General features: G+C 38.1%; 1 protein-coding gene across 1 annotated transcript in view; it reads right to left on the bottom strand.

The window, feature by feature from the left end:
- Positions 1-13261, bottom strand: part of camk1b (calcium/calmodulin-dependent protein kinase Ib) — a 54935-nt gene extending 41674 nt beyond the window's left edge. The window contains exons 1-2 of the mRNA XM_037678960.1: positions 13163-13261; positions 703-813 (exon numbers count right to left, since the gene is read on the bottom strand). Of these exons, the coding sequence (XP_037534888.1) occupies positions 703-788 (86 nt within the window). The 5' untranslated portion in view covers positions 789-813; positions 13163-13261. The remainder of the gene's footprint in view (positions 1-702; positions 814-13162) is intronic.
- Between the last annotated feature and the right edge of the window lie 405 nt (positions 13262-13666).

Genomic DNA, 13666 nt, shown 5'->3' with positions numbered 1-13666 from the left:
CAGGAGATAACGGCTTTAAATTGTCTTTATGAGCTGATACTGAGCGATCTGTGCGATCATAAATCGTTTTACGCTCTTTTATTTTTCTCATATTATGTCTGTTAGGCTACAAAATGAAGCCTATCGGATTAAATTAAAATGATTTCGCAGAAACTTTGGGAGATCTGCCGATGTCCTGTTTGGTGCTCAGCTGACAGCTTACTGTGACACAGACCATTCGTCTGTGAATCAGCTCAAATCTGATCACTCAGGACGGCTGCCAAGTGTGAACTACTCAGACTTCGAGCTGTGCACTAATGAAGAAATCAGTCAGAATGCATATTAGTACCTGGTCTGAACACTAAATACTGCTTCACGCTCAGTTTATGAAGTAACATTAACTAGAGGAGTACTGAGTTGCATGCTCCTAAACATTATTATGCACCAATATAAACAGCATCAGATACATTTATTACTAACAAAGCTACAAGGGTGTGTTTTTCTTACTCAGTACTTAAATAAATCATAATTAGGAGGTCAAAATTTACATGCACGTACACAGAGGTAAACAACTTATAAAAAGCTATAAAAACAATTAGCAAATTTGCTTTAAATTTGTCAAACCGACACCTATGTTCAGATAACTGCGCTACAAAGTGCTAAAACCGCAAAATGCAAATCTGAACCACAAAAGGGATTTGCTGCTGGCAAAAACACACTTACGTTCCCAGTATCTCTCTGAACTCGTACTTCTCCTTCACATCTGAGGTCTTCTTTTTCCACGCATGGCAATCCTGACCCAGTGGCATCTTGTTGAGACCGTCGGAAACAATACTAGTTTTGAAAAAAAAGTAGAATAAAAAAAAGAAATGTGCATTAGTATGCAGAACAAAGTATGGGACTGGTGCTTTTTTATATTTTTATAATCGCAAATATAATTCTACCTTTTCATTGACTAATGCTTAATGAAATGTTCATGTCAACTGAAATCTGATGTGCTGATAATAGAATCAACAATTTATTTGAACAATATTACTGGTTAAAGAGATATCTGGAGTATTAGCTCAGATGGTGCAGTGGAACGAAACATTTTAATAACAGCTGATAACATATTAAGGTAACTGACTAAAAGACACAACTATATTTTATGATGCCTAAAAACATTAATCACAAGGATCATTTCTCTATCACACTTTCAGGTATGAAACAACTTAATCTGCCACAGCTATTGACAAAGGAAATCATTACATTACTACAGTGGAAAGGTTCGAGTGAATGAAAAGTGCCGTTTTTGACTTTACAATTCTGTTTGCTGTAATGAGGGTTGTGTTGTAGTATCATTTGAACTTATTGGAAACAGTAAGAGACAAGAGTTGGTCACAAATGTAAATATAGTTTCCCCATTTGACCCACTTGGGAAAAAGTTACGAGTGTTCAGTGGCTTTTATAATCAACAGTACAGGAATTTATAGCAGAGAAATACAAAAGCCACTCCCACTACAAGTTAATGATTATGTACCTCAGTTCAAATATACAAGCTAAAAAATATCATACAGTACTATGAAAAAGCAGTATTAGAACTGTGTAAAACTCTGTATTAAGAGTTATGAACCTAAATGTTGTACTTGATACACAGACGAGAACAAATAATTAGTCGGGGTTTTTTGTTGTTGTTGTATTTTAAGATGGACCTCTTGCTGGACATCTTGTTGTCTTGAAGATCAAAATATAATTATGACTATACTTCTAAAGTGTTCACTTATATTCGTAGCCTTTATTATGTTGTTACCTTTACATAAATACACAGGTTGTGTTATGACACATTAAAGATAAGATAACATAAGTACTATGAGTTGTCATCACTGTATGTTCCCATACAATGGCGAAATTAGTTTTTTGCATTTAACCCATCGCACCTGGGATACACCCAGGTGGAGCAGTGGGCAACTATGTAAGCGCCAGAGGAGCAATTAGGGATTAGGTGTCTTGCTCAGAGACACTATGTGGGAATGGCTGAAGATTAAGGATGTGCGATATGGCATAAAATTCATATCACGATATGTATTGTGAAGGGCGGCGATAATGATATATATCACGATATGTTTTTGGTATAAAATTTTCAATAGGAATTTTTAAAAAGCATAGGATGTCCTTCTGCCATCATTTATTTTGAAAACTGCTATACCACAAAATAATCTCAATTAAGAAAATTCCACTACTAGGTCCAGAGAGTTTTGAAATAATAAACAAATCAATAATTTCTTGTAGTGCAAAACAGTGCAACAGATATCAAATGTAGTTTTAGCCATATGTTTTAAACAAAAGAATATGTTGTAAACTCTTAACAGTTTCCAGTCTTCTCACTTAAGAAATGAAAAGCAACAGAGTAGCATTTTACACTGAAACACTTCACCCTCCAACCCTCTAGTGGGCGTCTCCTTCCATTTTAAGGAGAGCTGATACAAAATGGTGACCAGTTTCCTCTGTAGCTTTAACCAGAGGTTCTCGCAGTAAAATCGCACAAAGCAGCGTTCTTTTCACAGATCAGAGAGCAGGTTTCTCTAAAGCTGACCAACGCTTACTTTAACTTTTGACGGAAAAAAAAAAAAAACTTTTGACGGAACACAGCGTTTTGCGCATGCGTCTGAATACGGCAACACTACGGCAAGCCGGCCGTAGTTGGCTTGTAGCTTCGCTAATTAGCTCTCAAAGAAAATACTTTAACACCACTTACGCACAGTTTTCAACTAAAAAAAGTAACGATTAAACTGACAACTCAGATTTTACATCAGACACAGCATTACTGCGGTTAGCCGGTAGAAGACGGATCTCTATTGTAGGCTAAATTTCTATCGTTTCTACCATGTACCATATATATCGTGCATTCCTACTTGGGATCGAACGTGGGACTTTTGGGTCTTAAGTCGGCTGCCTTACCTATGGGGTAGAATAATCATATAAACCCAAAAAGTGCCGATAACTCGGGACCTCAAGAACAAAAATAAACTTGTTTATATCAGGTAGCTGCCTACCAACTTTATAGTCCATCTGTATGAAATTATATAACATGGTGGGAAATTGTTTTGCAAGACTTGATATTATTAGAGTGAATCATCATCCTCCAAATAGTTCAGATTTATATAATTGATTATAATTGTGCTTGTTGGGCTTTAGGTCATAAACAGCAGAAGATTTAAAGATGACTACATTTTAATAGGACATGCAGCCACCGACTAAAATACACATCATAGACCTTACGCTAAAATTAAAGATCTTTTGAAGTCTATATATTGAACACACACTCACGTGCACACACACCTATCCAGGGTGGCCCACTTGCCTCCTTCACTAATACCAGGAGTTGACTATGCTGCCATGGAAACAAAAAAAAAAAAGTTGCTTTGATATTTGAGTGTAAAAAATACCACAGTGTTTATCTAAAGGGAGCTGCTTAGCTTGATGATTAGCAGCACTTTGGTATATTTGAATAAAAAAAACCTTTGGACGGTGTGTTTAAAGTTGCCAAGGAAAAAAAACAGGAAGAACAGATGATGGTGAATTTTGCTAAGAGAATAGAAATGACTGTAGTCAACACATTTACAAAAAAGGGAGGAACATAGAGTGACCTATAAGAGTGGAGGCAAAAGAATGCAGGTAGACTAATGGTTATATGCCGAGAAAGAGCACCACAGATGCCATCTTTGCTTTGAGGATGCTGATGGAGAAGTACAGAGAGGGTCATTGTGTATTTGGGAATTTAGATAAAGCATATGACAGGGTGCCAAGGGAGGTGTGGCATTGCATGACGAAATCTGGAGTTGCAAAGAAGTATATTAGACTGGTAAAGGACATGCATGAGGATAGTGGTGAGATGTGTTGTAGGAGTGACGGATGGCTTCAAGGTGGAGGTGGGAGTGCATCAAGGATCAGCTCTGAGCCCCTTTTTGTTTGCTCTGATGATGGACCGACTAACAGATGAGGTCAGGCAGGAATCCCCATGGACTATGATGTTTGCAGATGACATTGTGATCTGTGGTGAGAACAGGGAACAAGTGGAAGAGAACTTGGAGAGGTGGAGGTATGCACTTGAAAGAAGAGGAATGAAAGTCAGTTGTAGTAAGACAAGTACATGTGTGTGAATGAGAGGGAGGCCGGTGGAAACAATGAGGCTACAAGGAGCAGACGTCGCAAAGGTGCAGGACTTCAAGGACTTGGGGTCCACTGTCCAGGAAAATGGGGAGTGTGGTAAAGAGGTGAAAAAGAGAGTCCAGGCAGGATGGAGTGGATGGAGAAAAGTTTCAGGAATGATTTGCGACAAAAGGCTGTCAGCAAAGGTCAAAGGAAAAGTTTACAAGACAGTTGGGAGACCAGCTATGTTGGATGGTCTGGAGACAGTGGCATTGACAAAGACAGAAGAAAGAACTGGAAGTGACAGAAATGAAGATGTTGAGGTTCCTCTTAGGAGTGACAAGGGTAGATAAGATTAGGAATGAGATCATCAGAGGTACAGCACAGGTTGAAGAACTGGGAGATAAAATTAGAGAGGCCAGACTGAGATGGTTTCATGACCAGAGGAGGGACAGTGGGTATACTGGTAGAAGGATGTTGGAAAAGCAGCTGCCAGGAAAAAGATAAAGAGGAAGGCCAAAGAGAAAATATATGGATGCAGTTAGAGAGGGCATGGAGGTGGAGTGAGGACAGAGGACAGAGTGAGGAGCTACCAGCAGTCAATCCCTAAAAGTTTTCTGCTCCTTAAAATAATGACTAAGATGGTTGGATTGAATTTTTTCCCATAGCAAAAAACACAGACAATCATGGCTTGGCACTTTAAAGAGCATCCCCTACCATTATTGAAAGCAATCAATTCTGTTTTCAAATAAACATTTACAACAAGCTAAAAGAGTTAGAATATTGGTCGGTCTAATAAACAGTCTATTTTAGGCTCAGTAATATTAAACTTACAGTAACTATCAGGCTCCCAGAGTTACTCTATGAGGAGCAAGTCGACAGAAAAAACAAACATAAGTGATTTTACTGTAGTGCTTCAATCAAAATTAGCTCATTTTTATTCTATATTTTTGTTTGTGTCTTTCTTTTTTGTGTACATCTAAAATAAATCACATCATTTTATTAAGAATGCTGGCTCCAATTGCTTGACAGTGTTGGTTTTAAAGAGACACTGACAGCCATTACTCTTCAGCATTGAAAAAAAAAAAAACTAAATCAAATTTAAAAAACATAATTACTATGTAAATATTTATAATAATATTATAAACAGTAGCTATAAATATATGTAGCTTTAAAAATAAGATAATTTATTTTGAGCATAAATGAAGCTAAATCTTTTTTTTAATAACTAATATTTATTTTAAAACTTTAAAGTTGTAGTAAAGTGTGATATTATTTTAGCAACAGTGTGAATAGTTGTATTTTGTTTTGAAATAAAACCATGGGTGGCAAACTCACTTACAAAAGGGGGCTGGAATTAAAACCTTTTTTTCAAACTAAGGGCCAATTTCAGAATCTACATTCACTCAAGTTAGACACCTGACATCTTTTCTTGGTTGCAAGTTCCTCAACAAGAGTTTGATTGGTCTCATTTGACGTTCCCTGCTGCACATTCAACATCATAATCAAAGATCCCTGAAAAAATTCAAGTGATAAAAGTATTTTACGTTTAACATATCTTCTTGGGGGCCAGATAAGACGTCAGTGAGGGCCACATTTGGTCCCCGGGCCTTGAGTTTGACAAATGTGATTTAGATCATGTTGTACATTTAATTTTGGTTTTCATACCATGACAGTGGAACACGTGTTGTTCATGTTTCAAGTTCTAGATCAGTCCAGTCGCCTACACTACAGTTTAACATGTATGCAATGCTGACTTTTAATTATTTAAATACTTCTTTACTGTCTGATTGTGTGATTGTTTTATTATGTGTACAGCACTTTGGTCCTGTGGATCTTTAAAGTGCTCTATAAGTGGTATGGTATGTGATGTCCCTTTATGGAGCAACATAAGGGATTATGAAGAAAACTCAAGGTAAACATTTAAACGTTTAGTCATTTTTCACCACGTAAATTCAGTTTATTTAGAGAAACTGAACAAAACGGAAGTTTGACAAAACAGCGTGTTCAAAAAGTTTGTGCTGAAGGGAAGCAAAAGGAGGAAGTTCAGATGGATGTCTGAGAAAGCGTTGTTGGTAAAGATGAAATGTAAAACCCTGAATAAAATGCAACAGTCATTATTTTTCTCCTCACTGTCTGACATCAAATCAGTCTAAGACTTTCCTGTTTTAGGTGAGCTGAGATCCCCAAAATCATTTCAACTGGGTAAATGTTTGATTACTGAATGAGAAATTTTTTGATTGTTTCTTCTTTAACCTGTTTCCTCTTCAGGGTCTCCACAGTGAGTCAACCTCCTCCATCTCTCTTTCTGTCCTCACTCCACCCACCTCCATGTCCTCTCTAGCTGCATCCAGATATCTCCTCTTTGCATTTTTACTGGCAGCTGCATTTCTAACATCCTTCTACCAGTATACCCACTGTCCCTCCTCTAACATGTCCAAACCATCTCAGTGTCCTCTCTAACTTTATCTCCCAGTTGTTCAACCTGTGCTGTACCTCTAATGACTCCATTCCTGATCTTATCCATCCTTGTCACTCCTAAGGAGAACCTCAACATCTTCATTTCTGCCACTTCCAGTTCTGTCTCCTGTCTTTTTGTCAATGCCACTGTCTCCAGACCATCGAACATAGCTGGTCTCATCACTAACGTTCTTAAAAACCACAAGTTTACATACACTTAGATTACTATGCCTTCAAACGATTTGGGAAACCCCAGATGATGATGATGTTGTGACTTTAGAAACTTTTGATTGGTTAGCTGACAACGTGCGAGTTAAATGAGAGTCACACTTGTGGGTGCATTTTAAGGCATTCCTCAAACACACTCCTTCTTTGGGTGACAATAAGAAAATCAGCCAAGTCAGGAAGAGAATTATCAACATCCACAACTCTGACTCATTACAAATGCCTGAAGGTGCCACGTTCATCTAGTTAAAAACGGTTGTCTTTTCATATGGTGTATGTAAACATCTGGTTTTACCTGTACGAGGTGGGATAAAACAAATAATATGGAGTCCAATGTAACTCTGTTCTCACCCTACACTTGACACCAGTCTCTTGTAGTGGAGTGCAGATCAATTACAAGTCATTATTTTCTATTTCACAGTTTTCTCTGAAAACTGGGAGAAAAATTGGAGGTTTTATGTTTTTATATTCTAAAATACAGATTAGTTTGACGTTGAGAAGAGTCAAGTTTGTGTGTGTGACTAAAAACTATGTCAAATACTTGAGAGACAGTTAACAGAACTCAATACCTCGACAAATTATTATTGTTTTCATTCAGGCTAGCCTCACTGAGCCACGAGGACTCATTTACAAGAGGGACCTGTAAAATGTATCTACTGTGGGAAACGCTGAGCTATGTGACAGTTTAATGTCCAAATTAATATGTTTTTTTACTTAACAAATCTCAGCTGCGGTTGATACTTTAACAGAGCAGGAAAAGGGCTTCCAAAGAATCTGGAATGAACTTCAATGTTTCATTTCCTGAGTTTCCTTGGAAAACTCCTCCCAAGTTATTTGCACAGAAAACATTCAGTCATTTACAGGCAACCAAGGATTGGCTCAAAAAATGTATTCCTTCAGTATGAAAGCAATTGTAAAATTATTCATTTTTCTTAATTTATTTATTGCAATTGTTTTATTTCAGCTGCTCCACACAGAGGGCTGCCATCCAAGGCTCCCATGGGGCAGCTGGGGGGAGGGGGTTAAAGGTCATGCGCAAGGGACCAGAGTGGAGCAAATTAGGTTGGAGTCAGGTGTGAGTTGCATGAACCAGCAACTTTCTGATCACACATTCTAACCTCTGCGCCATTAATTTTCTTTAATAAATGTCGTTGATTAAAACAATGTTCTCCCCATGGTAAAATAACTCACAAAAAACACAATTTTACATATTTAAAAAATAAAAAAACTGCTACACAGGGCTAACTTTTAGACCTTGTGGCAAAGGCTTTCACAGCCTTTAATATTTAACAAAAACCAATAACTATGGTAGCATCTTCAATGTCTGACAAGTAACATTTCAGCGGGAAATTAATCATTCAATTACGGAAGCGTATTGCTGTCAAGGAAAAAATAAAAATTTGAACACTTTCACGTTATAACGTGATAATTATTGTTGTACAAATGTGATCATCATATTTTGTACAAACGTGATTATATTGTGCAAATGTGATCATTTCATCCAGATGGCGGTAGTAGGCTATGCTTTTAGCCTGCATGCTAGTATCCTCATGAAGAGAGCATGATGGTTAATTTACAGATGCTGATCAAGATTTACTGCACGCTTGATCTAAGACATGGAGAGATTCTGATGCTGCTGCGCATTGTGGATGAAATCATTATCAGTATAAGCACTCTGAGCAGAATCACTGTGGTAAAGCCTTCCCCAGATTTGGGAACCTTAATCTCGCTCAAATCCAGAGTAATCGATTACAAAACCTTTACAGCTGGCCTGTATTTGCGCCGTTATCTATGACCCCTGTTTAAAGGTGAATAACATATAATAAAACAAACTTTCAGATTGTCTTATTTTGATTCCATACATTTAAAGCAAGTTTCTCACCAAGTTTGTGGAGATCCAGCTGTGGGGTTTCAAAGACATTTCAACTTTAATGCACTTTAACACACAGCGTCAGGTCTGCACTACTTGTGTTTATAGAGAAATAAAATAAAATAAAAAACCACTAACACTAGACTTTTTTACTTGTGTTCAACACTACACATCTAAAGGATGTTTCTCACCAAGTTTGAGGACAATGCATTGTGGTAAAAGTCTAGTGGTACATTTATTATATGGTATAGTATATTATCACATTTGTACAATACACAGTAGTCTCTTGTTTATCGCGTGGGGATCTGTACCCTGAAGCCCCGCGATAAGTGAAAAACCACCAAGTAGGAATAGTAGTACAAGTAGTAAGTAGTAGTTTATGTATGTGAATATATATATATATATATATATATATATATCAATGTTTCTAAACTCTAAACGTTCTAAAAGAGCACAGAATGTCACAGTTTCCCTCTCTGCCTCCGCTGCTCTTTGCCACCTGCAAGCGTTCTTGGCCACGCCCACTTCTCTGTTCTGCACGGAGAACAGCTGATCAGCTGCAGCAGGAAGCTTATCCCGCAGTGCATGCTGCACAGAGGTGCAGGAGGAAGCTTTTTTCTGCAGCTGTGGGCTGCACAAATGTGCCGCAGGTGCCAAGTAATTTAAAATAATTCATTTTAAATTTAAATTCCATGCCGATCGTGCGGCTCATCCATCAATCAGCCTATTGTGCATCGTGTCCTATCTTATTTTGAAAAACCGCACTAGAGCGAGTCCGCAAAAAAGGAACCGTGAAGTAGTGAGAGACTACTGTATAATTATCACGTTAAAACGCGATAGTGTTCAAAACGAAAAAATCTTGACAGCAATGCGCTTCCGTAAATTCCGTGCTCAATTAATGAAGCAGTCATTTGTTAAAAATAACTGCACAACACAAAGGCAGAGAAACAGTGAAAGCACCTCTTACACGCTGCCTGTTTGATGCATCTCACCTTGCTCACATGGAGATGAAGGTTCGTGACGACTCATGCACCGAGAACGAGTGTGACGTTGAAACACTGAAGTTGGAGATTTGAATGCATTAAATTTGCTGATCACTGGTTGCATTCTGTTTTCAACAGGCAGCTCAGCAAACATCAGCATGCACCTAATAAAACTCCGTCTTCACATTTATATCTTTGAATGACAGAAAGTTATGGTCTCCATGGGCAACTTATGTCATGTTTAAACACATTTCAAGCTACTTCCATTGACATAGTCAAAGATGAGCAAGGGGTCCGTTTTGTATTTTTCAAACAGACAAATGCTATAAACAGCAGATTGAGGGTCATGTTTCTCATAGGCAAGGGCAGAAAAGGGGAAAAGCTTTAAACATGTGTGTTTGTAAAGGAAAAAGACACATGCAGACAGCATATGAGCATGTAGAGGGTCAAAGAGGTCTCTCTGTGTCAACTGATGGCATTATTTTTGACCCGGTGGTGAAGACAGGCTGCTCAAACCCCATTTAGCAACAGGACTGAAGAAGTCTGAGACTAGGGGGAAGCACAACATCATAACCACATTTCCCTGAATAGAAGGTGACATGCAGCATCCCCCCTTTGGTTTGAAAAGTTTCACACAGAGTAAGAGTCACTGTACTCACTGGTTTCCCATTCCTGTGATGAGCAGCGGACAGAAGAAACACACACGTACACGTGACGACAATTAAACGAGACAAACTGACAGAAAGTTACAAGTTTCAGTGTAAAAGTTAATGCAGGTTTTAATATTCAGCAAGACTTTCATACAAATCGGCACACATAAACATACATTTACAAACTGACAAATTAATGCAACTGAGAAAACTACGGAAGAGGATTAGGGCCACGCTGCAATTTTTATTTATTTTTTTTTTCTGAGGGAAAAAAAGTCAGAATTCTGAGATTAAAGTCAGAATTATGAGAAAAAAAGTCAGAATGCCAAAAGAAAATTCTGTTAGTCTAAATTCTGTTTAGTTACTAGCAAAATAATTCTGACTTTAACCTCAGAATTTTGATTTTTAATCTCAAAATTCTGACTTTAATCTCAGAGTACTGATATTTTTCTCAAAATTCTGACTTTTTTCTTGAATTAAGCAAAAAATAATAAATTATTGCACCGTAGCCCAAATCATCTTTTGTCGGAACCATACATCTAAAATTTTACTTAAAACAAAAACCATGCAGGTCTGAACGGATCCACTTCTCTTGATTGAACAAATTTGCTCGTCTCAACAAAGAGCCGAAAACAAACGAACATATTTAATAATTGTTTATCTTTTGTCCTTCTGGCAAGTTTTGGTTTTGGCACAACTACAGTGCCTTTTAAATCATTTCTCAGATAATCAGCCGTGTCAAAGAGTGCATCCTTGTGGAGACAGGTTTACCTTTGCTTGTTTTTATCATCACTCTATCTCTAACAGTTTAAAGAACATGAATTATGCTCAGTAAGATGTTCATAATCATATTTGAGGTGGGGAGGGCAGTTAGTAGAAATGTTTTCAACATTTAAATGTATAGAAAATAGTTTATTGCTAAAACCCCTGTATGACAGAATCTCAACTCTAGATGATTGATTGATAACAGGCGAGGTCAGAAATCGATGATTTAGTAATTTATTGTTTGAAGCATGCAAAAGGAGCTCCTCGACTGAAATATTGGTAATTTATCATCAGGCGATGTACAAACGTTGAACAAATAGGTTTCAGGCAGTTTAGGAGTGGTGTCTCTTTCGTGGACATCTTTGCTTTTCAACTTTTCAGATCATTTATGTAAATGACTGTAAGGAAATGTTTGTATTGTTATTGCATGCAGTTTTTAAAATGCTTTATCGAATGACTAAATGTTTTGTTCATCTAAGATACTTGATTGCTGCATTTTTTTCTCAGTTTTGTCAAATTGCATAAAATGTTGAATATTTTTCTTATTTAATTGTTGAATTTCATGAATCCAGACATATTAAAATATAAACATACTTTGCATATTAAAACACTGTTAGGTGAGGAAAACTATGGTTCAGCCATAAAATAGATTTAGGAAAAGTGTGAAACCGTAAAACATGGAGGGGTGAACATAAAAAAATAGTCAAATCTATTTAATAACTGGATGCATAAGGTCCTAAAGCACCAATCCACTTGCCACCAGTAGCTTGTCAATCTGGTCAAAGTTAAACTATTTCTCCAAACTGAGGCTTTTCAACGCACTATCTATGACAGGTAAGATATTAAATGTTCATAACCTCTCTACAGAACCCCATTTCAAAAATATATTATTTATAACCATTAATAGACATTTTGTTTCATTCGTTAGGCTTCTTATTTGCACACAAAAATAAGCCTCACTGCAAAACAAACTGAAGGAAATGGTTTAATGGGCAGGACCTGGGAGGACCAAGATAATCAGTTTAAGATCTGGTCTAAACAGTATCCTGGTTTGTCTGTTTCACAGCCAGCTTTCTGCTTTTTGGAGTCATATTTCAGACATTATCACTGCGGTAATCTTTTGTGCCTCAGAAGTCTAAAGACAGACACAGATATGCACAGGATGGGGGAAAAAAACACACCAAAAAAAAAAAAAAAAAAATCTTGATAAAGTTGAAGCTGACAAGACAGAACTCCATTCACATTTTTCATCTAACAACAACAATAAGAATGATTCATCAGGTCCAACAGCTGAACTCAAAAACGTCGAGGCCAGCGCTGTAGTGGGCGAAAGCGTTCCCTGCTGTGCCAAGTGCACAAACACAGAGAATAAACAGTTAGTGATTCATCACTCGTTGACTCCAATCACTTCTCACTTGATTCAGAAACAAAGATTTTAAGGGCTTGGTGTCTCATCACAACTGTAAATCAATGGAGTCTTGTGCCCCCACAGGCACACTGATTGGTTTTCTTGTTATTGATGCACAATAAACCTTTCAGGAAATGTGCACTCTCTACCTGATCAATAAACTTCCAATAATCAACAGAGGTGAGTTTGAGAGGGAAAAATCCTGAAGGGGAACTAAAACAGAGGTGATGAAACAGCTGGATGTGCTTGAAACACCTCATTAACGCGATGTTTTAAAGATTGATAACATCTTCAGGGCTGTTCAAAGCTTCAGTTATTTATAGATGGTTGGCTGAGCCACACCACAGCCCTCTTGTGGCTTCAGTGGAAGGAGAAGCCATCACCTCAGTGAGGAGCACATTCCATCTGCTCCTCGAAAGTACTGAGGTCCTCCCTGAATGAGAGCCCAGCACGAGCCGGCTCACTGCTGCCGGTAGCACCCTGAAGCTCACCCGATCTTCAACCAGTTCGTTAAAACGGGTTCCTCTTAAGTACGAGCAGAATAATGGTTTGTTGACGAACTGATAAATGTCGCGGGGTGGTGGAGACAGAAAGCTGTTAAAAGCCCGGTGAGCAGGCCACGCCCTCTGGTGGTTTTCATCTCGGAGTGTCAGTTAAAGTTGGTGAGAAGACAGAACAACAAGGTCCTCCCTACCTGAAAACGTTCAGTCCGTTGGGGTTCCACGTCCGTCCGTCCCCGCAGCTCAGAGCGCTCTCAATGAGGCTGAACTCCGAGCCAGGATCACCAGCAGCCGATCCTAATGACGTCACCTCAGGGCAGAGCGCCAAGCGGACCAATCAGCGGCCGAGCTGTGGGGTCCAGGTAAAGCCGCACACACTTTGAGTATGGCAGGCCGTTGGAGCATATAACCAGAGCGAACAGCTGTAACAAGAGAAAATTGACTGCTGAACTTTTCTGAAGAAGCTGAAATTGAGTTGTCAAAGCAAAAAGGAAAGCAAGACATGAATGTGAAAAAGCAAAACAATGGCTGAAATACAAAAATAGCAACAACAAAAAAAAACCTAAATGGCTTAATAGTAGCTTAAATACTAAAATTCATTCAACCTTTATTTATACAGGTTAACCCCATTGAGCCTCGGGAGCTCATTTACAAGAGAGACCTGATTTTAACAAAGAGTGATGACAACAGTGGATAAC

The sequence above is a fragment of the Nematolebias whitei genome, chromosome 7 (genome assembly GCF_014905685.2).
Source record: "Nematolebias whitei isolate Nwh7 chromosome 7, NemWhi1, whole genome shotgun sequence".
NCBI classification, from domain to species: Eukaryota; Metazoa; Chordata; class Actinopteri; order Cyprinodontiformes; family Rivulidae; genus Nematolebias; species Nematolebias whitei.
Note: the sequence above shows the minus strand (reverse complement) of the source record. Positions and strands in the feature narration are given on the sequence as shown.